The sequence below is a fragment of the Rhincodon typus genome, chromosome 1 (assembly GCF_021869965.1).
Source record: "Rhincodon typus isolate 14 chromosome 1, sRhiTyp1.1, whole genome shotgun sequence".
In the NCBI taxonomy this organism is placed as follows: Eukaryota; Metazoa; Chordata; class Chondrichthyes; order Orectolobiformes; family Rhincodontidae; genus Rhincodon; species Rhincodon typus.
Window position 1 is genome coordinate 61242330 of NC_063332.1, and position 26462 is coordinate 61268791.

At 39.4% G+C, this 26462-nt stretch overlaps 1 protein-coding gene across 1 annotated transcript in view; it reads right to left on the reverse strand.

Annotated features, from left to right (window-relative positions):
• Positions 1-26462, reverse strand: part of LOC109930444 (mitogen-activated protein kinase kinase kinase 1, E3 ubiquitin protein ligase) — an 85218-nt gene that overhangs the window by 27703 nt on the left and 31053 nt on the right. The window contains exons 2-5 of the mRNA XM_048605054.1: positions 14802-14952; positions 5432-5650; positions 2731-2931; positions 1291-1407 (exon numbers count right to left, since the gene is read on the reverse strand). Coding sequence (XP_048461011.1) covers positions 1291-1407; positions 2731-2931; positions 5432-5650; positions 14802-14952 — 688 coding nt within the window. The remainder of the gene's footprint in view (positions 1-1290; positions 1408-2730; positions 2932-5431; positions 5651-14801; positions 14953-26462) is intronic.

The window sequence follows — 26462 nt, forward strand, 5'->3', positions numbered from 1 at the left end:
ATCTGTGAAGGGGAGAAAAAAAAAGTGTTAATGTTTCGGGTCTGGTGACCATTCCTCAGAACCCATTCTGAGGAAGGGTCACCGGACCCGAAACGTTAACTTTCTTTTCCCCTTCGCAGATGCTGCCAGACCTGCTGAGCTTTTCCGGGAACTTTGTTTTTGTTCAAAATACCACGTAAGGACTGAGAAATGCTACGTAGGCCAAACCAGAAGAAAATTAACAATACTGATACATGAATACCAACTAGGCATCAAGAGATACAACCAATTCTCACTGGGTCTTACTACACACGGACAACGAGGAACACGAATTCGACTGGGACACCACCTCCATAATTGCAGAAACCAGACAGAGACATGCCAGGGAATTCCTGGTATTCCAACTGAACTCCATCAACAAGCACATTAAACTGGACCCTGCGCACAAACCACTGAGAAATAAAACCGGAAGTAATACCAACCACCACAGCAAACCAAGGCATATAAACAAGCAGGACAGAACACTGACGCTACACCGGAGGCGCAATTACGATATTACCTAGCAGGGTAACGAAACGTTTGTAACCAAATTCACTGGCTTGACGAGCATGTCTACAACCTCATCCACAACCCGAGCTACAAATCTTCGAAAATCTTTGGAAATAATATTTTCTAAAATTATTTCAAATATTTATATTATTCTTCTGACTCTTTAGAATTCTCAACCCCAGAGAGCTGTTAATGCTTTACAATTAAGCATATTTAAAGCCAGGATGGACAGATTAGGGGATTAATGAATGTGATTGGGGACCGAAAGGTAGAGCTGAGGGAGAAGATTAATCACAAAAATGCTGAACAACAGAGCTGTCTGATGAGGCTGTATAGACTACTTCTGCTCCTATTTCTTGTCACCTTTGTAAATAGAAAAAAAGTGACAAGTAACTGTATACACTGCCATCTGTCAGTTGATATGTTTAACCAAAGCCCCATCTATCAGGTAAATGTAAATAATCCCAGGGAACTACTTACTTTCCTGAACCATAACATGTATTCAATTGTCATTACCAAATTAAAAACAAATTATCCAGTCATTTATTTTGTTATTTAAGCACCTTATGTGAAGTTAGCGACTGTGTTTCTTACAATTCAAGTCGCTGTCCTTGAAAAGTACTTTGCTGAATGTAAAGCAATTTTAAAAGTGGAAGGTGCTATATATAGGCATTTTCCCCCCCTTTAAGTACATCTTCAAGATCTCAAATTCACAGCTCCTCAAAGAGAGGTTAGGAATCAATTATTTTTTGTTCCGCTCACCTCAAAGTTTTTTAATGTCTTTCGCCACAGCAATGAATCAGAAGGCTCCAACTGGAAGACTCGCAGCATAACAAACAGAACATGAATGCAGAATGTTCCACGCCCACAACTGCAGGTCTATAAGAGATACAATCATAATCTTGATAGACAGTAGACCAAAGACACCTAATTGTAAAACACACTTTACTCAGTAAACATAATTTCAATGTGTTTGAAAGCAGTAGGGGAGCCTACTGTAGATGTTAACATCGACTTATTCAAATTACCAAAATCTTAGAAACTTTGTGTGTTTTTTCAGGGTATCTCTTCAAATTAGTTAAAATGGATATGGGAGTCATGTGTTCTAATTTAAACAGCAAGCTTTGGTAGCTTGGTTGTTAATAGTTAAGGTGGCAGGTGCCACCTTGTCTTACCGGAAGAGATTCACATCAGTAAATGATGACCAGGGTGGCTGTGATAGTAGATAGACCATTGGCTCCCAAGTCATAGGGAGTTGCTAGGAACGTACATTCACAGCTTATGTTCGCTCCTTCCTTTCCCACCACTATAATGTCAGTTTCTTTCTTCCCCCAAATGTTTACCAATGCATAAAGCATCAAGATGACAATATCCACATATATGAACTGACAAATTTATGGAGTTGTTGGCTGGTTTGCTGAGTTGACTGGTTTTCATGACAGTTTATTGTCACTGATGCCAATATTTAGTATACAGGCACTCTTTGACTATATCTCTCTCAATTTGGTTGTCCAACACACAGTTTAAAACGAAAACAACATGCCTCCTATGGACGAGTACCTGATATGTACCTGTACACCAAAGCACACCGCAAGTGTTACATTATCTACATAATTTATAACCAAAATAGCCACAACTTAAAAAGCTAAATCTGTTTAGCCATCAAGTTTGGCTAGAGTACAAATGCTTCTATTCGACCGATCTCAAACAGGAGACTACATTTTGCTGACATCAGTTAAAACCTGTCAAGAGGACAAAGTAAGGAAAGAGAAAATGCTATTTTATCCCATAACCTGTTTCCTAAAAGTTTACTGCAAAATGATTTGTTTTGTTTACTTTGTAATTACATAATTTAAGGAGGTGCCCAAATTATGGGCATAGAAATAAAAAATGTCAATCTCAGAACCCTTGCAGCACTCGTTTCTCTTTGATTGTAACAGATGCATTGCGTATGGTAATTAACAAGAGAATGTATTGCATTTCTCAAATCGGTTTATATATTCTTATAGTATCATATTTGTAGCTTGATTATTTATCATCTAATTATTTGTCAGAGTCTTATTAGAAAAGTCTTTGGTCAAGATATCTAAAGTACAATATTATAGAAGCATAGTGAGAATCCTGTGCATTGCCTTGCAAATTTCTTCCCTCAAAAAAAAAATGGCTGTAACACAGTACATTAGACACTGCTATCCAACTGACCTGAGGACCAATGAACACTCTGTACTTGTTATCAGGAACATCGCCTCCAATGAGGAAGGAATTTGGACCTATTTGCTGCAGCAAGTACAGTCGTGCTCGCATTACTTTGTTGACTCTTCGGTTAGTTTCCTCAGGGCTGTAAGGTGAGAACCCATCTGGTGAAGGTGCTCTCCTTGGAGGAGTCACACGTCCACTCTGAAACTACAAAATTAGTGTATTTGGTCAATCATGTTAAACAAACACAATCAACCTAGCTACATTATTTATGATATTAGAAAGCAAGTAGAAATCCAAACTCCCGTCTGTTTATAAACCCAGACGACAATTATTTACAACCTACACACACTTGGCAAATTAGTAATACACAAAGCAATGTTTAGCAAACAAACAGAATATGGCTCAAGTCACATTCAGCAAATGAACTTAAGATATAGAGAAGGAAATCCTAACCTAGAAAGACAATACACAATGTATCTTTATAAAATTTGATGCTTTTTGCAGATGGAGGGATGGCACACACAAACAAAAAGCAGACAATTTGAGGTTAACTATATGCTAGTTTTCCTGCACTATTCACTGTTACAGTATTGTTAAAAATAGACAGTGACCTGAAGTAGATTAATTTTGACCTCTGATTTTCAGTTCTCCAACAATCAGACAAAAGACGACCAGGCTATAGAAAGAGCTCCTTGACTGGTTCCAAACTCAGATGACCTCCAACTCTTATTGAACAAGTCGGAGTTCTATCTTTTTTCATTGTTGCCCTTAGAATTTGAAATACATTTTAAATTTGTGTGGTAATTAACAACTAATGCAAGAAATGTGAAACCTCATCAAAATTAGTTAGAAATGCAGGTTCAAATTCAACCCTCCCTTGAGCCGGTGTGAAATACAACAGCGGTAAGTTGATGTTTACAGAACTGGTGGAAATAATTCAGTACTCAACACTATCCAATAAAAGAAATTCACTTCTATATCCTGTAGACACCTCAAAAACTTCATGCCCAATTAATTATTTCTGAAGAAACATTATTAAAATTGGCAGCTTAATTGCCAAAGATTTAGGTTCAAAAGACATTATTAAATAAAGTGGCCTTCTTTTAAAAAAAAAAGTGGTGTCAGATAATGGTTAAATGCTGCTCAGAATGCCAGACCCTGCCTGCTTCTCCAAATTTTGTCCATGGACCAGGTGTTAAGCATAAAAAATGTTTGCATATGATAAAACTGTTAAACTTTAAATTTCCCACCCTTACCCTGATTATAACTACATGGAGATGGAGTGGTCATTGGTCTATTCAGCACTGAAAACCTTTCAACTAAGTGGATCAGCAGCTATTCAAGGAAATGAAAAATCATGGAAAGAGATAGAAGAGAATAACATATTTAGGCTGAAACTTTGCACACATAATAGATAAACCAACTTAAACACTGGATTCACCAGAATCCTATCAGTATTCTGTTAGTGTTAAACTGAGGTTTAGTTAGATCAACACATATGTTTGCATATTGTATCAGATCTAAAAAGATTACAATAACTAAAAGATTTTACAGGCTTAATTGTGTTCTAACGAAGAGAAAGCGGAGTGTGAACTAATAGGGAGTCCAAAACCTCAGGGTCATTAATAAAAGATAACGGTGAATAAAATACAATTCAGAAGAAACTTTTGCTGCTTCCACAATGATTTCACATGAGCGCAACTGGCCTTCCTTAAATGCTGAGAACTAACAGGTACGATGCAGAAAGGAACAGAAGTATATGTTGATAAGAATTAAATGAATTTCGGGAAGAAGGCTTTTGTACAGCTTAAAAACCAGTGAGACCAGTAGGACTGAATGGTCTGTTTCAATGCTACATATCTATACTGCTGTGTGCAGCATTTAAAGCTGCAATTTCATTTCAAATGGTGTTAGAGGAGACAATAATAAGGACTGCAGATGCTGGAAGCCACAGACTATAGGTGTGAGACTAGGAAAGCACAGAAGGTCAGACAGCATCAGAGGAGTAGGAAAGTCAACGTTTCGGACCGAAATTCTTCACCAGAACTCACGAAGGGTCCTGAAGAGGAGCTTTGGTCCGAAACGTTGACTTTCATGCTCCTCTGATGCTGTCTGACCTGCTGTGCTTTTCCAGCCTCACACCTATAGACTCAAATGCTGTTAAGTGTTGGTACTACAATCACATCAACCAGTATATGCATTACAGAGTTTTGGGAATTTCCACGAATAAGTTAGAGGCTGCTATTTTCCAATATGGCTGACTAATTGGAAGATGGAATACTGTTATGTTTCAAATGGAGTTTAATCTTTATAGATTTGTTCTTCATTTCATTGGTCTGGATGAGTACTTAAAATCAAGAGCACAGTAGACTTTGGACCAATTACAAGTAAACAGGATTAGTGTAGCTGGTGTAGTGTTTGTTGGTCGGCACAGACATGGAGGGCAGAAGGGCTTGTTTCTATGCTGTATGACTATCACTCTCTATGACACATCTAACGTATTTATACCAAATATGCTAATTTTAATATTAAATGTTCCTGTATTAATGCCAAATATATTGGTAACCTGATTAATTAATTGAGCAATATTTAAAAGAAGTTCAGCTCACAGCAACTATTTTTTAGACCCTGTAAATTTTGCATATGAAATTAGATTTTTCCACAGTAATTGGAGAGGATAGAAAATCTTACTTCTTGCACTTACAGGTACTGGTGATACCCTTTTCCTTCTTACACCAGGTGATTCAGACTTTGTAGTAGTTTTTGAGGAAGATGACGATGACGTGGCAGAAGAAGAACTACCAGGGGAAGGACTGCGCCTTCCTCGCTGTATTTGTGACGAGGCAATCATATCTGTGTGACAGTCAGATGCTCGAGTGCCTAACTCAGGTCCATCTGCTTTCACTGGAATTGGTTTCACAACCTACAAGGTAGATAGAAGAGGACTATCATTAATGCATTTCAGATTACTGCAATCAAGATTTCTTTAAAAAAAAATTAAATCATACAAAATATAATTTCAAATTTCTGCCAACTTTTATAGCAAACCCATGACTTTTTTTTTTAAATGTTCTGTCATGGGAAATAGGTGTTGCTGGCTGGTCAGCAATTTATTGCATGTCCCTAGTTGCCCTTGAGAAAGTGGTGGTGAGCCACGACACTCCATGTGTTGTACTTAGTCCAACAATGTCGTGAGGGAAAGAATTCAAGGGTTTTGAGCCAGCAACAATGAAGAAACAGCAATATATTTGAAAGTCATGATAGTAATTAGATTGGAGGGGAACTTGCAAGTGATAGCGCTCCCATCGGTTACTGCCATTATGCTTCAAGATGGAAATGGTGTGGGTTTGGAAGGTGCTGTCTAAGGATCTTTGACGAATTTCTGCAGTGCATCTTGCAGATAGTACACACTGCTGCTACTGAGCAGTGGTGGTAGAAGGAGTGGATGCTGTGAATGTGATGCCAATCAAGTGGGCTCTTTGTTTTGGATGGCATCAAGCTTCTTCAGTATTGTTGGAGCTACACTCATCCAGGGAAGTGGAGAGTATTGCAACATACTTGTGCCTTGTAGATGGTGGACAGGCTTTGGAGAGTCAGGAGATGAGTTACTCACCGCAGTATTCCTAGCCTCTAATCTGATCTTGTAGCCACTGTATTTATGTGGTGAGTCTGGAGGAGTTTCTGGTCAATGGTAACCCCCTCCCCCCAGGATGTTGATAGTGGGTGATTCAGTGATGGCAACACCATTGAATGTCAAGGGGTGGTGATTATTGGAGATGTTCATTGCCTGGCATTTGTGTGGCGCAAATGTTACATAACACTTTTCAGCTCAACTCTGGATACTGTCAAGATCGCATTCAGTTGAACATGGACTGCTTCAGTATCCAAGGAGTCACAAACTGTTCTGGTCATTGGTGAACATCCCCATATCCGATCTTATGACGAAGGGAAGGTCATTAATGAAGCAGGTGAGGACATCTACAAAAACAAAACGTTAGTAGGCACATGGCATACACCATCACCTACATACTGCACTTCCAAGTCACACATTATTTAACATGAAAATAGATCGCCGATTCATCACGGAGTCAAAAATCATGGAAATGCCTTCCTAACAATACACTGGGTAAGTACACGGTAAGTATTGTAATGGTTCCTGAACACAACTCTTCACCACCTCGTCAAGGACACTTAAGGATAAAGAAGAATGTCTTGTCTTGCTAAAGATAACCACATTACACGAGCAAATAAAAAACAAAATTGCAGATATGTCACAGACTACTCTGTTAATCTAACATTCTGACCATTCAGTCCACCAAGAAACTTTAGCAACTTTGGGAAGAACTTAAATGCAGAATTAGGAAGGCTGAAAGGGGCCAGGAAATGCCTTTAACAAACAGGGTCAAGGAGAATCCCAAGACTTTTTATGCATATATTAGAGGAAAGAGGGTAGCAAGGCAAAGAGTAGGCCCACTCAAGGACAAAGGAGGGAAGTTATGCGTGGAGCCACAGGAAGTGGGAGAGATCCTTAATAAGTACTTCGTATCAGTATTCACCGAGGAGAAGGACATAACTGATGTTGAGGTCAAGGACGAGTGTGTAATTACTCTAGAGAATGTCAATATATTAAAAAGGAAGTAGTTTTGGTTTTCCTAAATTGCATTAAGGTAGGCATACACCATCACCTACATAAACCAGGATCTATCCCAGGTTACTGCGAGAGGCTAGGGAAGAAATAGCTGGGGCATCAGCAGATATCTTCACATCCTCCTTGAACACAGTAAGGTTCCAGAGGACTGGAGATTAGCCAAAAGTTGTTCCCTTGTTTAAAGAAAGGAAGCGGGGATAATCCAGGAAATTATAGGCTGGTGACTCTGGCATCTGCGGTGGGGATGTTCTTGGAGAAGATACTGAGGGATATGCACATTTGGAAGAAAATGGCCTAGTTAGCACCAGGCAACATGGTTTCATATGGGGAAGGTCATGTCTCACCAACCTGACCATTTTTTTTGAAATGGTGACAAAGATAATTGATGAGGGAAGAGCTGTGGATGTAGTTTATGTGGACTTTAGTAAGGCATGTGATAAAGTCCCACATGGCAGATTGGTACAAAAACCAAAATCACATGGGATTCGGGGCGGGCTGGCTAGATGGATACAAAACTGGCTTGGTCATAGAAGACAGAGGGTAGCAGTGGAAGAATGTTTTTCAGAATGGAGACCAGTAACTAGTGATGTTCCACAGGGATCAGTCTTAGGTCCTTTGTTGTTTGTAGTATATATAAATGACCTGGAGGAAAAATGGGGTGGTCTAATTAGTAAGTTTGCAGATGACAAGAAGATTGGCGGAGTTGCTGATAGTGCCGACCATTTTGAAAGGATACAACAGGATATAGATAGATTGACGACTTGGGCACAGAAATGGCAGATGGAGTTTAATCCAGAGAACTGAGAGGTGATGTATTTTGGGGGATCAAATTGAGGTGTGAATTATACTGTTAATGGCAGATTCCTTAGGAACATTAACATACAGACGGAACTGGGCGTGCTGGTCCACAATTCCCTAAAAACTAGCAACACAGGTGGCCAAAGTGATTAAGAAGTCAGATGGGTTGCTTGCCTTCATCAGCCAGGGCATGGAGTGGAAGAGTTGGCAAAACATGGTGCAGCTATTTAGGCTGCATTTGGAGTAGTGTGCGCAGTTTTGGTCATCACATTACCAGAAGGACATGTGAGAGCGAGACAGCGAGAGAGAGCAGAGAAGGTTCACCAGGATGTTGCCCAGACTCGACGGCATTGCTATGAGGAAAGGTTAAAAAGATTACGATCGTTTTCACTGGAAAGATGGTGGCTGAGAGCAGACCCGATTGAGGTCTACAAAGTTATGAGAGGCATAGGTGGACAGTCAGAGGCTTTTTCGCAGGGTTGAAGTTTCAATTAAAAAGGGGGCACAGGTTCAAGGTGAGAGGGCAAAATTTTAAAGGGAGATGTGCGAGGCAACTTTTTCATACAGAGAGTGGTAAGAGCCTGGAATGTACTGCCAGAGGGGGTGGTGGACACAGGCGTGTTGGTAACATTCAAGAGGCATCTGGATGGTTACGTGAATAGGGAAGGAATAGAGGGATATGGACTGAATAAGGGCAGAAGGTTTGCTTTTTTAGTTTAGTCAGGGCATGATGATCTGCACAGGCTTGGAGGGCCAAAGGGCCTGTTCCTGTGCCATACTTCTCTTTTGTACATCCTTAATATTCTAATTTGCTTATTTATGATCAACCTTTTATTATCTCTGATCACTTAGCTATGATGGTGTTGGAGCAAATTATTGCAGATGCTAGAATCTGTATTGAAAACAATAGCTAGAGATCACAGTGCATCAAACAGCATCCATGGAGAAAGAGCAGGCTAACGTTCAGTCTAGCTGGCTCTTCATCACAGCTGAAATGAAATGTGGAGGGGGCAGCAATTATGTGTTGGGGAGGGGGTCTAAAGTGCTGGTGGAGAAAAGATATTGATAGTTCAGATCAAGTGATCAGAATGTGAGAATGTCAGTAAAATGGTGTGTCTAATTGCCAGACTTGAAAGAGCAGACAATTGTATTGAGGTGAGGGGAGAGGACAGAAGACATTGTGATAGAGAATGTAACAAGTAAAGCTAAAAGAAATGGGAGTTGGTTCATAATTGAAGGTGTTGAGGCTGTAAAGTACTAGTCTGAAGATGAGATGCTGTTCCTCCAGTTTGTGCTGTGATTCACTGCAGGCACGCAGAGGACCGGCAAGTGGGCACTCTATCAGGACACTGTGTTAAAATGACCAGCTACAGGAAAGTCAGGGTCATGCTTGCACACAGACCAGAGATATGCTGCAAAGCAGTCATCCAGTCAGCATTTGTTTTCTCCAATGTACTGTAGGACACATTGGGTGCAGCAAATACAATACACAAAATTGGAGGTGGTACAGGTGAAATGTTGCTTCACCTGGAACGACTGTTTAGGCCCTTGCATAGTGAGCAGGGAGGTGGTGAAGGGGCAAGTATTGCACCTTCCAGAGTTACATGGGAAGGTACTGTGAGAAGTGGAAGGCGTTGGTGGTCGTGGAATGGACTAGGGTCCATGATGGTGCTGTTTTACTGTGTTAATAGTTAGCATAGAACAGTACAGCACAGGAACAGATGCATCAGCCCACCATGTGTGTGCTGACCATGATGCCATTTTAAACTAATCCCATCTGCCTGCACATGGTTTGTATCCCTCTATTCCCCGGCTTGTTGATGTGTCTGTCTCAATGTTTCTTAAACGTTGTTATTGTATCTGTTTCTACCATCTCTTCTGCCAGCATGTTCCAGGCACCTACTGCCCTCTGCAGTAAAAAAAAACTTGATTCACACATCTTTAAAATTTCTCCTCTTTTTAAACCTATGTCCCCTAGTTTTTGACATTTCTACCCTGCAAAAAAGACTCCAACTATCCATCCTATCCAGGCCTTTCAATTTTACATACTTCTATCAAGCATTCAGCACTTTAATGAAAGTGATACATGTTTCTCCAACCTCTCCTTTTGGCTAATACACTCCAATCCAGGCAAACATCCTGGTAAACTTCGTTTGCACCTTCTCCAAAGCCTCCACAACTTTCAGAAAAGAAAAAAAAATGTTGTGACCAGAACTGCACACAATATTACAAATATAGCCTAACTGAAGTCTTATACAGCTGCAACACGGCTTGCCAAATTTTATACTCAATCTCAATGCCCCGACTGATGAAGGCAAGCATGCCGTACGCCTTCTTTACCACCCTAACCCCACGTATTGCTACTTTCAGGGAGTTATGGACTTATACTCCAAGGTCCCTCTGCATATCAATGCTCAAGTTCCTGCCATTTACTGAATACTTTTCTCTTGCATTTGACCTCCCAAAATGCATCAGCTTGTTTGTGTGGTTCTATCTGCCATTTCTCCACCCAACTTTCCAACAAATCTATGTCCTGCTGTATCTTTCGACAATATGCCTCACCATCAATAACACCACCAATTTTTGTGTTGTCTGCAAACTCAGATTTTCATCCAAATCATTTACATAAATTACCAAAGAGGTCAGTCAATGCTTTGGTAAGGTCCACGTAGACAATATCCACTCCCCTATCCTCAATCATCACTTCCTCACAAAACTCAAGTTTGTGCGACAAGACCTCCTCGCATAAAACCATGCTGACTATCCCTAATAAGTCCATTCTTTTGCAAATGGGAGTACATCCTGCCATTAAAGAATCTTCTCTAATAATTTCCCTACCACTAATGTAAGGCTCACCGACCTGTAATTTCTTGGATTATCCCTATTGCTCTTCTCAAGGAGCAATATTGGTTATTCTCCAGTCCTCTGGGACCTCGCCTGTGGCTAAAGAAGATACAAAGATCTCCGTCAAGGCCCCAGCCAATCTCCTCCCTTGCCTCCTTCAGTATCTTGGAATAGGTCCCATCAGGTGTTGAGAACTTACCGATCTCAAATGTTTTGGGACATCAACTTCTTCCTTCCTAATATTGACATGCCCTACAATATCAACATACCCCTCCCTAATCTTACCACCATCCACGTCCCTCTCCTTGGTGAATTCAATGTGAAATACTCAAAAGAACCTCACCCATTTCCTCTGGTTCCAAGCATAAAATTCCTTCATTTGTGCTTGAGTGGGTATAGCCATTCTATACTTGCCCTCGTGTTCATAGTATACATATAAAATGGCTTGGGATTCTCCTTAATCCTAAATGCCAAGGACACTGCCTTTTAGCGCTCCTAATTCTTTAAGTTATTTTCTGCTTCCTATATATTCAAGTGTCTTTTCCAATTTCAGTTTCCTAAACCTTATGAATGCTTCCTTTTGCTTTTTGACTCATCTTTCAACGTCTGTCACCATCCAAGGTTCCCGAATCCAAATTTTTTATCCTCGCAGAAACATGCTGGTCCAGAACTCCAAACAACTGGTCCTTAAAAGTTTCCCGCATGTCAGATGTAGATTTACTGTCAAAAAGCTGTCCCCAATCTAATTTCTCCAGTTCCTGCCTAATTCTATTGTAACTGACCTTTTCCCAGTTTTGTATTTTTACCCAAGGGCCATCTTATCCTTCTGCATTAGAATCTTAAAACGTAAAGAATTATGATCACTGTTCCCAAAACGCACCTCCATTGAATCTTCAATGGCCCAGCCAGGCTTGTTCCCTGGTACAAGGTCTAGTATGGCCCCTTCTCTAGTCAGGCTAACTGCATATTGTTTCAAGAAAGCTTCTTGAATGCACCTAACAAATTCTGCTCCATCTAACCCCTGGAACTAAGGGAGCCCCAGTTAATATTGGGGGAAGTTAAAAATCACCCACTATAAAAACCCTATTGTTTTTACATCATGATCTACTTACATATTTGCCTCTCTACCTCTTGTCCCAATAGTCAACATGTGATACTGTAAACCTCAATACTTTAATAATTGTTCAGGGATTGAAAGAAATCAACAATAACACTTTCATCTCTGGAAACAGTTAGTTATTCTGGAAAGGGGCAAGGAGAAACTGTTATAAAGAAATTAAAAGCAACATGCTAATTAACCATCCCTGGAAAGGAGTCGTCAAAGCAACATAAACAAGCTGTTTGCTGGGACAGAGACTGCTGTCTTGTGACAAATGGCAATTAAGATTGTCTGCAGAAGGAATGTTCTGAGGTAAAGGAGTTAAATGCAGCAAAGTTGTGTTTTCAAACAGACAGCTAATGCCAAATGAACAGGAACAGGGAAGCTTATAGGCTTGATGACTCTAGAAGTGTAATCAATGTTCTGGATAAACAGATTGAAAGGATCAATAATGTCACATCAGAAACTTCACAAGACAGAAAATCCTATAAGAACTCAAGTTCAGGATTTGTTAATAGCCAGAACTTTGAAGAACAACACAGCACCATGCTCAGACTCTGGACATCCAGAGACAAACACTGTTGGTTGGAATTGTAACTAAATTAAAAATCGGTAATAGCTAAATTGAGTTGAAAGGTTTAACTTGCTTCCTTGAGGGGTCTTATTTTGGTTGATTCATGCAATAAAGTTTACGTAATTGATTCAGTGCTTGATTGTCTGAGATTTCTTAATAAGTAGACGAATTATAGGTAGCTTGTGGTAATTTACACAGAGGCCTATTGTACAAACCCATCATAACGACTGTACCTTTCTTATTCCTGAGGTTTACCCACATGGCCTTGCTGGATGAGCAAGATGTCCTCTCTTAGTGCAGCTGTGGCATGCTCCTTAAAATCAGTAAAATAAACCCACGCCTCCCAGTCGGGGAGTTAAGTCCCACCTGCACCAGGGGTGCGTAATAACATTTTTTTTCCCAAATCAACCTGTTCAGAGAAGGTTTAAAAAGAAACCACAACTCCCCCAATCCTTTAACATTCCTCCTCATCACGCCTGAAACATTTCAACCCTGGAATGTTGAGCTGCCAGCCCTGTTCTTCTCAACCATGCAAATAAACAATTTGAATGCAAATCACATCTGAATCTTTGACAGAAACAAACATTAAAGTTTTTGTTCTATGTTAATAAACAAGTATTTGCTGGACATGTATAAACCTTCATCATTCCTTCCATTCCAAGCCCTAGGTGTATTTACATACACAAAGGGCATTAGATAACTAATGTCTTCTGCATTTTAGATTCAGTGTGCCTACTTCAAATGAAACTCAGAGCCTGTTATGTCTGTAGATGGCACTGTGACTACACTTTTCGAAGTAGAGTATCACAGCTATGTGATAACAGCTGTTACAGAAGCATAGTGGCTGATAATTTTCCACAAATTGCTTAACATTTTCTTAAAATATTATTTACTATTACTTTAGCCTTCAACAAATGAAGTTTATGTCCATAATAAAAGTTTAAGCAATGTGAAGTGAAAACAATTAATAATATGAATAATACATGAACTAATTGAGCCTTTCTTCATATCAGAGCTTCGTTTTGACTATTTTGACTAGAGCAGTCAGATGAATTTAGAATGCGCAATCTACGCATGCGCAAGTACTAAATTTCCCAAGATGCATTGATACAATTAATCAGCCTTTCAGGTGGCATTCCATCATTGGCTGCTCACGTTTTGAAAATAAACTTATGAACTGCACCTAGAACGTAAATCTCAATTTGTGTGTGCTAAAGAGCAAAAGAGCAACGATGGAGGTTGACAGACAACCTAATATGTGTTTAAAATAATGAGGGGATATAGATACAGTTAACAGTAGTTGTCTTTTCCCTAGGATGAGGGATTTCAAGACTGGGGTAACATTTTTAAGGTTAGAGGTGAGGGATTTAAAAAAAAAGACGAGGCAATTTTTTTTTTAAAATGCAGAGGATGTTTTGCGTGTGGAATGAACTTCCTGATGAAGTGGTGGATGCGGGTACAATTACAACATTTAAAAGTCATTCGGATAGATACACGAATTGGAAAGGTTTGGAGGGTTATGGGCCAAGAGCCAGCATGTGAGACTAGTTTCGTTTGGGATTGTGTTTGGCATGGACTAGTTGGACTGAATGGTATGTTTCCGTGCTTTATGACTCATGACAGACCATTATACATTCTGTAACCACTCAGAAAATACCATATTCAATGTTTACAATTCTTCTAAAATCTCAAAGCAGTGCTGCGAGACATGGGGTTTTCTCCCAAGTAACATGAGCCAGAGAGTTCACACTCAATCTTTAATTCAATCAACTCCAGTTCCTTTCTCCAGTTATCCCAGATCAAAAGGACTTGAGCATCTCTACTGTAATACGGGCAAATGTCAGCATCTTCACCTATTTCTGCTGAATAACACTTATCTCCTAGTGATAAATACTGGGAATTCTCACATTACAATTGACTGTAAGCGAGTCTGTAAGAGTTAAATCTCACCTCAAGCTAAGCTTCAAGGTACTCTCAGCTTTATCACTTATACCTTTGCATTTAGAAGTATACAAAAACATACGCAAAAGGGCATGCATTTGTATACATCATAGGCTTAAGGCTTCAGCCCAGAATGTGTTAATTTCAAGAGGATTCCTGGTTGTACTTACCACTGGTCCTCGCCTGTTCCTTCTTTCTAACCATTCATGTTTCCAAGCTGGCATGCATGTCACTTTCAGCTTTTCCCTGATCATGCGCTCCTCCGGGCGGTCATCCATTTTTGGTAACCCCCTGAGTGTCTCCTTATTTTCAAGGTCACGACTGGAAGAAGAGGATATGAAAAGGAAATATCAAACAAAGTTTGTTCACTATTTTTAAAAACATCATATCATGTGCATTAGTTCATTTTCCTTCACCTAATCACAGCTTATCTAACATACCATGAGCCATCTTTCACAGTAACAATCAATAGTAAATCCAAAGGTGCAGCAGGTTTGTGAGGTATCACACATGGTTCTATGAGATAAGTGTTTCAAACAAAGAGTGGTTCTAAAGCCCGAGATTGCCATAAGACATAATTACCAGAATATCTGAAAAAAAAAACAAATGCCTGAAAGCAAAAGCTTCAGCTGCAAAGTTAATCGCTAGCTATTTAAATTCAAAATAAACCAGATAAATATATACATGGAGGTAGCACGAAAGTAATAGCTATACAAAATAATAAAAAGGATTGTTCAAACTCTTCAAAGTACTGCTGTAAAATTATAATTGTCAACACGGGTTCTCTTTCTCCTGTTGCTGAGGAAAGACGAGAACTGACTCCTGGCCAAATCAATAACAAATCATTGGTACTTTGTTGTAGATTGGTGAATAATTATCAATGATATGCCTACAAACAGAGAAGGTGAGAAGAATGACCTTGTATATGGAATACATTTCCTTCCAAGTTGGCTATTATGGTATTTGATCATTCTTTTTTGCTGCCAAAGTTGATAGAGTTGCCTATTTAAAGGCAAATGGAGTGGAGTGGAGTTCAATGGCAAAAAATTTATTCATAGGATGGTTGTTGCTCTGTTACTCCCCACAGAATATCAGTGAGGCAGGACAAATGCAATAGTAGAGAATGTTTCAAAAATGTTGGAGAGTTTCTAACGAGCACACAATTATGGTTCAGTTGGCTAGATGGTTAAGATGGCTAAAGTACAGTGTAGAATAATTCCAATAGCACAGATTCCATCTCTGTATCTCCCAAGGTAGTTCTGGGGTCCAATCTCCATACCCTGTGTTACAATAACAAAAGATTCTGCATGAAGAGCATGAAACATTATTGACCTCAGCCAAGACAAGTTACTTCAATTGGTTAGTGTTCCTGGCTCAACAGGGGAAAAAGACAAAGACACTCGGGCTCTTGCTCTTGCTAATTTGCATAAAGGACAGATTAAAGCTTATAGATAGTCTAGCACTTACTGTTAAATTCACAAAATAACGTGGTGAGTTGCTGGATTTCCATGGAACCATACTTTAACAGTAGTCCCACATTCAGGAGGAAAGTAACATAAGGATGGTTAAAAATAAAGAACATTTCAACTACACATAAATCACATTAACAAGGAAAGCCTCTGGGCACCATGTCCATATTGATTATATATTGTTGATAGTGGTACTCTGATTATACCATATAAAAAAGTGAATATTGTACTTGATAAAATATGCTATTTCCTTTACAGCAAATTCAGAGGTTATATAAATGATTCAAAGACGTCCCACATGAAACAGATTAAAAGGCAAGAAAGAACAAGAGAATTTGTAAAGCATCTGTTATTTTGACAAACATTGTTGGCCATAATGTCAGAAGCATTGGATTCGCACAATCTCAGAATTCACAATCATTTTTCATCCCATCTGCCAGCATTACTACTGTACCTTCAATATCCACCCATAAATATGTGCCTTATTCCAATATCTTTTAGCATTCAACATCTCCTACCATTTTGTCAATGCTGGTATCATGCTGGTTACCAAAACAGAGAAGAACTATAATTAGAATTAGATTTTAGTGTCAGGTGTACTCCAGTATAAGGATACATGAGTACAGTGAAAAGTGAACAAATGTCACCATTACCAGCGCCATCTTAGGTACAAAGTAGAAAAAGAAAGAAATAAAGTTAAAAGTTCAGTATTACAGTCCTTCTGAAATGCTTAGCCATGCTAGGCTCACACTCCCCATAAAAGGTTCAGTCCCCTCCGCGCCAGGCTCACTGCTGCCGCAGATGCTGGGAGACCTCAAGCTGCCTGCTCTCACCGTTGCCATAAATACTGGGGGGCCTCTATCACCGCTGCGATGGGCTCGAACGCCTCCCCCTACACTGGGATTGTTCTCCTCCCACTCTCCTCCATGTTGGGCTCACTCTCCCATGTACTCTCAATGCTCCCTGCACTGACTCAATCTCCTTCTGCATTGGGCTTGCTCGCTCACTGTTTCCCCATGCTGCACCAAAGTCAAGTCCATCCACCACCGCCACCAGGAAGAAATCTTGCCTCAGACACCTTGAAGCCACTGATCACTTCACATAAGGCAAGTAGATTAAAGCAAGAAAAATCGATTAAAAACCTAACTGGGTGGGATGTGGTAGACAGAAGTACAGTTTACAATGACAATCATGTGAAGTATAAATAATGGCATGCATCAGCTTATTGGATTACTACTGTATTGTATAATCCTGTCAATTGTGGGAAGCCCAAAATATAGCACTCCAAATACAGTAACCCGTGAACATTTCCACTGGAATTCAATTTTTCAAGCTGCAATTTCTAGCATGCCATGATTAAAGTACTCATTTAGTCACTGAAAACAGAGAAGAACATGCAAGCCTGGTGATCATACAGATCACCCCAAAAACTGTAATCGCACCAGTATTAAGATGACTTCAGGGGCAAATCAGCCTGAACTGCACTTTGCTTTTTTCCCCAAATTGCCAGATGCAACGCACTTCCAATATGCAATTTAAGTAGTCAGAATCTTACACACTATAAATCAGTAAAAATTACAAAGAATCATATACATCAAGTTGAAAAAGCTGCAATGTGGCACTTACAACAAAATACACAATAGTAAACAAATTACTTTTAAACTAGGACACTCTATATTCAAGGAATTTAGGGGAGCAAGTACCTCAGTTAACTTGCTAGTGTTGCACAAATCAGTGGCCAGTCATTGGTGGTTGATATCAGAGCATTCATGGAGTTTAAGGAGCTTTTAGGGGAAAATGTTCAGATTTTAAATAATTGTTCATTTCCAACTTGTTTTTATTTTGGCTGCCCAAGTGAACCACATTTCACATCTATCAAATGAGATTTTCACGTGTTAGTTTTGATTTTTATCTCTACCACAGCAAAGAACCTTCTCCTGGCAATGACCAACCTTCTCACATCTTAGAGCCTTCACTGGTTAACAAAAATGAAAATGCTGTCAAGAAAAAAAAAGTTACAAGCTTAATAGATATGATACTTGACCAAATTCACTACTTATTCAGTAAGCAAGCCAACATAAAAATTGCTCACAGACACATTGAACGAGAATCAAAATAACGTTTTACATTCATACACATATACATGGTTCCCTACTGTGTAACAATTGTACTTTTTCATCATTTCATAAGTGGTTCTTGTAGTTTATAAAACCAATGTTTACTTCATTCATTCATTCACAGGATGAGGGCTTCACTGGCTAGGTCAGCATTTATTGCCAATCTCTAATTGTCCAGCAAACACCATCATTGATTCTAGTCTGTGTAATTTATCAACATGTCATCAGTCTCAACTGAAAGCCCTTGAATGCATTACCACCTCAAATCTCTGCCCATCCAGAATAAATGGCCAAAGGCCATTTTTCTGTGCTGTAGACACATGATTCTATTCAGAAAGACACTGCCTTATTTCTACTCAACTCTTACTATACAATATTGCCCTGCACATAACCAAGTTTAGGTCTGAAAGCAGAAAATTGTGTTTGTGTTTAAGATTAACCTTTTCTCTATGGATACTTAAGGACATAAATTGCTAAATACCAATGATTAAGCTGTCACTCTACATCACCATTTCGCCTCTCCAGCTGACTGCATTACACACTTAACACAGAATTGGTGAGATAGTAGGCATTATTTCTTTTCTATAAACTATGAGGACCTTAAGATAAAGGAGCAGAATTAGGCCATTTGGCCTAGAGTCTGCTCAACCATTTGATCATGGCTGAAGTTTCTGCAACTGTAATGGGTCAAGTCACACAGCATGGAAACAGATCCTTCAACCCAACTCATTCATTTTAGGATATCTGGTCGGCATGAACTAGTCCCATTTGCCTGCATTTGGCCTATAACCTTCTAAACCTTTCCTATCCATCTAACTGTCAGAATGTCTTTGAAGTCCTGTAACTATACTACCTACTCTCCAACACTTGGCACCTTGTTCCATATACGCACCACACTCAGTGTGAAAAAGTTGCCTCAGGTCTCATTTAAATCTTTCTCCTTGCACCTTAAACCTATGCACTCCAGTTTTGGACTCCCCTACCCTAGGGGGAAGACTTTAGCTATTCACCTCATCTATGACCCTCACCATTTTATAAGCCTCTACATTCTCCTGCCTTTTCTCCATAAACCTTGATTGCTTTACTAATAAAGAACCTATCTGTCCTAAATACACTCAATGACCTGGCCTCCGTAGTCCACTACAGCAATGAGTTCCACAGATTAACCACACTCTGGCTGAAGAAATTCCTCCTCAGTTATAGAATCATAGTGTCAAAGAATACAGCATGAAAACAGGCCCTTAGGCCCAAACTGGTCCATGACGACCAAGGTGCCTACCCAGTTCCAAGTGCCCGCATTTGATCCATATCCCTCTAAACTCTTCCCATACATTTAACTATCCAAATATTTTTTAAACCGTCATCCCTTACTCTGAGGCTGCGCCCCCAGGTTCTAGTCTTTCTTACAAATTGAAGCATTTTCTCCACATCCACTCTATCTAGGCCTCTCTGTATTTGTCAGTTTAAAATCAGATATTAATCCTTTCTAATTGATTAAAGATTTAACAGCCAACTTAAATTTGTTCAATACATTCACATCAGCTCTATGACCCTTTGATCTTTTACTTATAAATTCTGTGTCTGATGCCATCTCTCTCACTGACACCTGAAGAAGAGGAGAGATTCTGAAAGCTTGGGACTTCAAATAAAACTGTTGGACTATAACCTGGTGGCATGTGATTTTTGACTTTGTCCACCCCAGTCCAACACTGGCACTTCCACATCATAATCTAAAATCTAGTACAGACCCACAGTCCTTAACTGTTTCTTACATGACAAGCATTTCATCCCTAGGATCATTCTTATAAACTTCCCCTGAATGCTTCCAATACCAGCACATCCATCCTTAGATACAGTGCTCAAAATGGCTCACAATATTCCAAATGCGATCTGACTACAGCCTTATGCAGCCTCAGCAGTACATCTCTGCTCATATACTCTAGCCCTCTCGAAATTAATGCTAACACTGCATATGCCTTCCTAACTGCCAACTGAACTTGCATGTTAACTTTGAGAGTCCTGAAGTAGGACTCCCGGGTCCCTTTGTGCTTCAGACTTCTGAAGCTTTCCCATTTGAAAATAGTCTATGCTTCTACTCTTCCTACCAAAGTGCATAAACTCAACTTGCCCACATTGTACTCCAGCCATTTTTTTCCCACTCTCCTAGCCCGTTCAAGTCCTTGTGCAGCCTCCCCACTTCTGAACACGACCTGTCCTTCCGCCTTAGTGTCATCTGCAAACTTAGCAACAATGCCCTCAGTTATCTCATCCAGATCATTAGTGTATTACATGAATAGCTGTGGTCACAACATGGACACCTGCAGAGTTTCACTAGGCACCAGCTGCCAGTCCGAAAGATTGGTTTATCTCCACTCTCTGCCTTCTGCCAGTCAGCCAATCCTCTATCCATACCAGTAACTTGCCCCCAAGATCATGAGCGCTTAGTGGTATCCCTGTACTGGAGTATACCAAACAGACAATAAAATCTAATGCTAATTCTACCTTTTCTCAGTTTTGATAACCAGCACATCAGTGCTGTCAAAATTATAGAAGATTTCATTGATATTTTTAAACACGACCAGTCCATCTCCATTTAACTGGGATATTGTGCTTCGTATGAATATACGAGAAATAGAGGGAGATGGACCAAGGGCAGGCAGAAGGGATTAGTTAAATTTGGTGGCATGTTTGGCACAACATAGGGCGTGTTTCTGTGCTGTAATGTTCTATGTTCTACGTTCTAACATTCTAAAGTCACTGGAACAAACTTACCTATTAATTCTAAAATCTTGATTTTTACATAGCTTCCAAAGAATGCTACAAGAACAAAAAAAGTTCTCTGGGCAGTATGTTCAATATTTCAGAAAAGAGGACTGACTTATAAAGCTGTAAAAGTCATGTTATTGTTTGATGTTTGATAGATTGATATATTTCACTGTACTCCCAAAAATATCTTCTACAAGGATTTTATAAGAAAAACTGGGCGTGTATTCCTTCGAATGCTGCAGATACCGTATGGAATGATGACAATCTGTCTGCGACAGAGCAAAAGGCTGAATAGTTTGCAATGTATGTTCATTAATATCAATCTTCGTCAGTTGCAGAATTCCTCAAATCTGGAATGCTCTCTACAGCTTCCGGCCCATTTAGTCTAAAATTAAAGACAGCGCACATGTGATTTCCAAAATTGCATTTCTTGTATAGGACACTACCTACTTAGCATGATTTCACATCACTTCCTTTTAAAAAAAGTATTTGGTCATGGGACGTGCATTTTAATAATAAGACTAATATTTCTTTTCCAACCCCAGTTGCCAGTGAGAAGGTAATAGTGAACTGCCTTTCATTGGGGATTTATTTTAATCCAGTGACAGTGAATGAAAAAGTGAATACAGTTGCGAAGAAACTTGTAAGAGTTTTGATTAATTTGAACACTTTTCTGTAAATGTGAATGCATCAGCAGAATGTTCTTAGTAAAAGTGACATTAAGCTCCATTTATCTTAATGTTGCTATTAACAGTTGCAGCTTCAGTAACAGCATTGAAAAAGGTAAACAATGTAGTGATGCTATATTCAGAAAAAGGTATTTAACAAAGCATTTCTAAGATAACAACCAAGTTTTACTGCCATTGAGTGGGCTGCAAAGCTCGAAGCGGGACCCTGGCAATGGCATGGCCTGGACTGCGAAGCCCGAAGCAGGACCAAAGCAGCAGAGGAGGAAAAGGTTGGACTCCCTAAACTATCGTTGTTTATTTTTTATTTTATGGTAATGAGAATGGCGCTTATGTATGGTGATGGGGCACACTTTTCACTGTATTTTATATTGAAAACATGTGACAATAAATGATTCAATTCAATCAACTGAAGAGGTTAAGTGGCAGTGATGGAATGCTAATTACTTCTCAAAACGATGGAAGTCAAATTCCAGCCTAACTTTGTTTGGAAGTGATTATACACTCATGAAATACACTTGAAGTGAGCACAAACTGGTGAAGGGTTGGTAATCAAGTTACATATTAACAACTACTTCCAATTAAAAACAAAACATATGAAATATAATGGTATTAATACAACAAGTAGAGAATTGGACATTAAATTAGTTAAAGGGTTTCATACTAAAAGGCCAATCAGGGTATTAATTGAACTCATTTTGATAACAATATTCCATGCAGTTTTGAAAACCACCTTCAAAATAAATCGTACAACCTGGTAAGACTACTAACTCTGCTGTCTGATTTCTTTCAAGAATTCGCTTGTGGGACGTAGGCATCGCTGGCTGACCAGCATTTTTATTTTTGGTCCCTCGTTGACCTCGAAGGTGGTGGCAAGCTGCGTTCTTGAACCACTGGAGTCAAAGTGCTGTAGGTAGACCTTCAATATCATTAGGGATAAAAACTTCACAGGAATTGTATCCAGTGACAGCAAATCATAGAATCCCTACAGTGTGGAAACAGACCCTTCAGCCCAACAAGTCCATACCGAACCTCAGTGCAACCCACCCAGACCATCCCCCATAACCCATCTAATCTACACATCCCTGAACACTACCGGCAATTTAGCATGATCAATCCACCTAGCCTGCACATCTTTGGATTGTGGGAGGAAACTGGGGCACCCGGAGGAAACCCACGCAGACAGTCGCCAAAAAGTGGAATCGAACCCGGGTCCCTGGCGCTGTGAGACTGCAGTGCTAACCACTGAGCCACCGTGCTGCCCACAGTGAAGGGATGGTGATATATTTCCAAGTCAGAATGGGGAGTGACTTGGAGGGGAACTTGCAGGCAGTGTTGACATGTATCTGCTACCCTCATCTCTAGATCGGTCATGGTTTTGGAAGATGTGAAGAAGCTTTGACGAATTTCTGCAGTATATTTTGTAGATAGTACACACTGCTGCTGAGCATTGGTGATGGAAAGAGTGGATGTGGTGCCAAGTGGGCTGCTTTGTCCTGGTTGGTGCCAAGCTTCGAGTATCATTGCAGCTGCACTCATCCAGGCAGGAGCTCAAACTACATAATGAGTACAGGTTAGCCGGTGATATATTTGCTTAAAAGAAAGGCATGGTGGCCAGAAAAATCTCAGAACTTGAAAATTACAAGCAGGTTGATTTTTAAAAAGTCGTAATTGGGTGTATTTCAAATCACAACTAAAATATCTGGAACATTTACACTTATTTGCTTAGAACTGTTGGACACACCTATTATAATTGGGTACTGGCTCAGCATGTTTTTTTCCTGTATACCTGCTAATACCGACAAGCTCAATCCTGTTTTCAACTCTACAGTCCTATTATTTCTAAATTGAACCATTACACAAAGACAAATTGTTGAAAGGTACTTTGAATACGTGTACAAGTTCAACAAAACACTGCAAAATCAGGTAATTTGCTCCACTTAAAAATACTTTAACTATGTTTTTGTGGTGCAAGGAAGCACAGAAATTTTGAACAAATTAAACAAAAAAATGTAATTATCCAAGTCAGAAACAATCTATACAAACTCCAAACTAGTTCCACAAAAATGATGCATTAATAATATCAACCATATAGTGTTGACCCAGTATGGAATTTAACTATTCCTGTCCCTGATTCTTTTCTAAATAAAAGGTGAAACCAAGAGAAACAATAAAATGTAACATACGTAAATGAAAGCCTTTGATTTAGCTTTCTTGAACTCTTTTAGGCCAAACTCAAAAAGTCACAAGACACCAGGTTATAGCCCAACATGTTTATTTGAGATCACAAGCTTTAAAAGCACTGCTCGTTCGTCAGGTGAAGTCACAGGACTACAACCTGGTGTTGTGTGACTTCCGACTTTGCCCACCCCAGTCCACACCAGCACCTCCACATCTTTTAGGCCAAGACAAACTAGAAACATTTGTCACTTCTGTAATTTTCTAGGATCTCTAGCCCCATTACTCCAGTGATCAAATTTCTTTTAAAGATAAAATCAATTAGTTTTGTTACTGTAATGCAATGAATGTTCACTGGAATCATAACGTTATGTTTAGTATAAAAATGTCTAATTCAATTATCAAGAGTTAAAGTGCTTATCTCTGCCTCCTGATCATGCTGTCACCAGAAAAGCATTTTTGATCCAACAGATGTATTAGCTCAAAGTCTTAACTGGCTTCTTGATAAACAGGAAGTGTCTTGGGTTGATGCAACAGATTAACTTGGTGTTGCTGCACTGATCCTGCAAGTTACTCTTGATTTATTTTGAAAAATTTCTGCAATTCTCACACGCTCCACTTTTACTACTGATGCCTACAGTCCATAAAGTAGTGTTTGGGACAGCTTTGCAACCAAATGTGTTCGTATCAAAAGTGACAAACTGCTAGTGTTGATGTCATTCCTACATGGGACAGGGGGTCAGAGTTGGAGCAAGAACATTTATTGGATTTGTAATTTAGCTAGGAAAGACGGCTGATGCTTTCAACCAGAAAACACCCATTAAGAAACTAGCTTCCTTCAAATAAATCTGACAAACGTTTTTAGGATGGTTACATTTTATGGATTCTTCACTTTTTGATTTTGAAAAAAATTCATTCCTCCTATGATACATCTTTACTTCTTTCTGAAGGAATGTAGTCCTTTCCAGTTGACCTTCACAAGCTTAGATGACAGTATCCAGCCACGGGAATAGAGGTGGGGGATATGTTGGTGTAAAAAGAGAAAAATAAGAATCAATAATTTAAATGATTAAGGCACAGGAACGTGTTGCACCTAGAGTCTCCAAGCAGAGTTAAAATCAAAAAGGCAACCATGTGCCAAGCATTAAGTAGCCCTAGAGTGACATTGCAGGCAGTTAGACAGCACCGACCCCACAAATATTTTGAAATATTGGCAACAGTTTAATGATTTTGGAGGTTTGCCAACGTAAGGCACGTCACAAGTTCACATGTACTTTCCGAATGCATCACACTAATCGTAGCCATATCAGTCTACAGGTCAGACTGCAAAATATGCAAGGTATTAATCACTGCTTTCTGAAGTACAGCAACTCATGTACTTTCCTCATGGAGGTGGAATCAAACTTCAGAAATAGACTCAATCTACATTAGGAAACTCCTACTCCACCTTGTAAGACATCCAACAGGTAACTTTTGAAGTGAACTGCATTCACTGATATAAAAGCAAACCCAGCCAACCACTTTCAAAAAAATGTTTGGTCAGACATGGTGCCACATCCAAGAAATTTGCTCCATTTCAGCACAAACCAAACATTGCATGAGTTAATGCGCAGTCATACCTGCTTGTAGACTATAATGAATACTCAAAATAATAATCCAGTGTTTTCAGCTTTTTTTCTAAAAAAAAGGCAAGTGCTAACGCAGGTGGCACCAATGTAGTAATTTGTACTGTGTAGCCAAAGGATATTGCATGGAAGAAATTAAGCTTATGCTGCTAGGCTGGCATTGGCCTGGACAAAATGGTGCCTACTACATTGTAGTTTCTAGATCACATAAAAGGGAGGTTCAAAAGCAATGTTAGAAAAAATTAAAGGATTGCTGAATCAGTCATGACAGAACTCAAAGTAGTTGAAACTGTTGAAGCTTGGCAACTAAACAACTTTTGAAAAAAAACTGCTGCAACGAGATGTAATTTCACCCTAGCCTTTCAGTTGTATACTTCCCTGAAACAAAATGCATATCATAGGTCTGCTTGGAAAGAATACCTAGGCTTCAGAGAATGGGGGGGGGGGGGGGCAACAGACACTTGACGATCATAATTACATCAATTGTTTGTTCAATCTAACCTATTCCTGCAGAAGTTGTCTCTCAAACTTTGGTGCCAACACGTCTGGTATAAAAGTAAAACAAAAAAAGAGAACCTTTAGCTATCGAAGTGAGCTGGCAGAGCTCCAAGAGCTTAATGTGCTAATGTAGGCAATCACATGTGGTATCGCCTACTTGCTATATGACAACTCTGATGCAGACAAGTTATCCAGAACCCAGTAAATCAGGCTCCACTTATATCATGAGCCAGATGCAGAAAAAGAAAGTATTCTCTCTCTATTCAAGTTATCAATTTACTTCAAACATGCAACATTTTTGAAAGTTGAACAACTAAATAGCACCATGATGCAAAATATACTCAGTGAAGTAAAAAGCAAAAGTACTCAGAGAAATATAAGGAATCAATGAACTACATTTAGTCGTCCATTGCAATATCAGATTTTGCACTGTAGAAAAGCCAAAAGCAATCTTAGAGCATTCAGCACAAGAATTTTCTATCACCCTGGCCA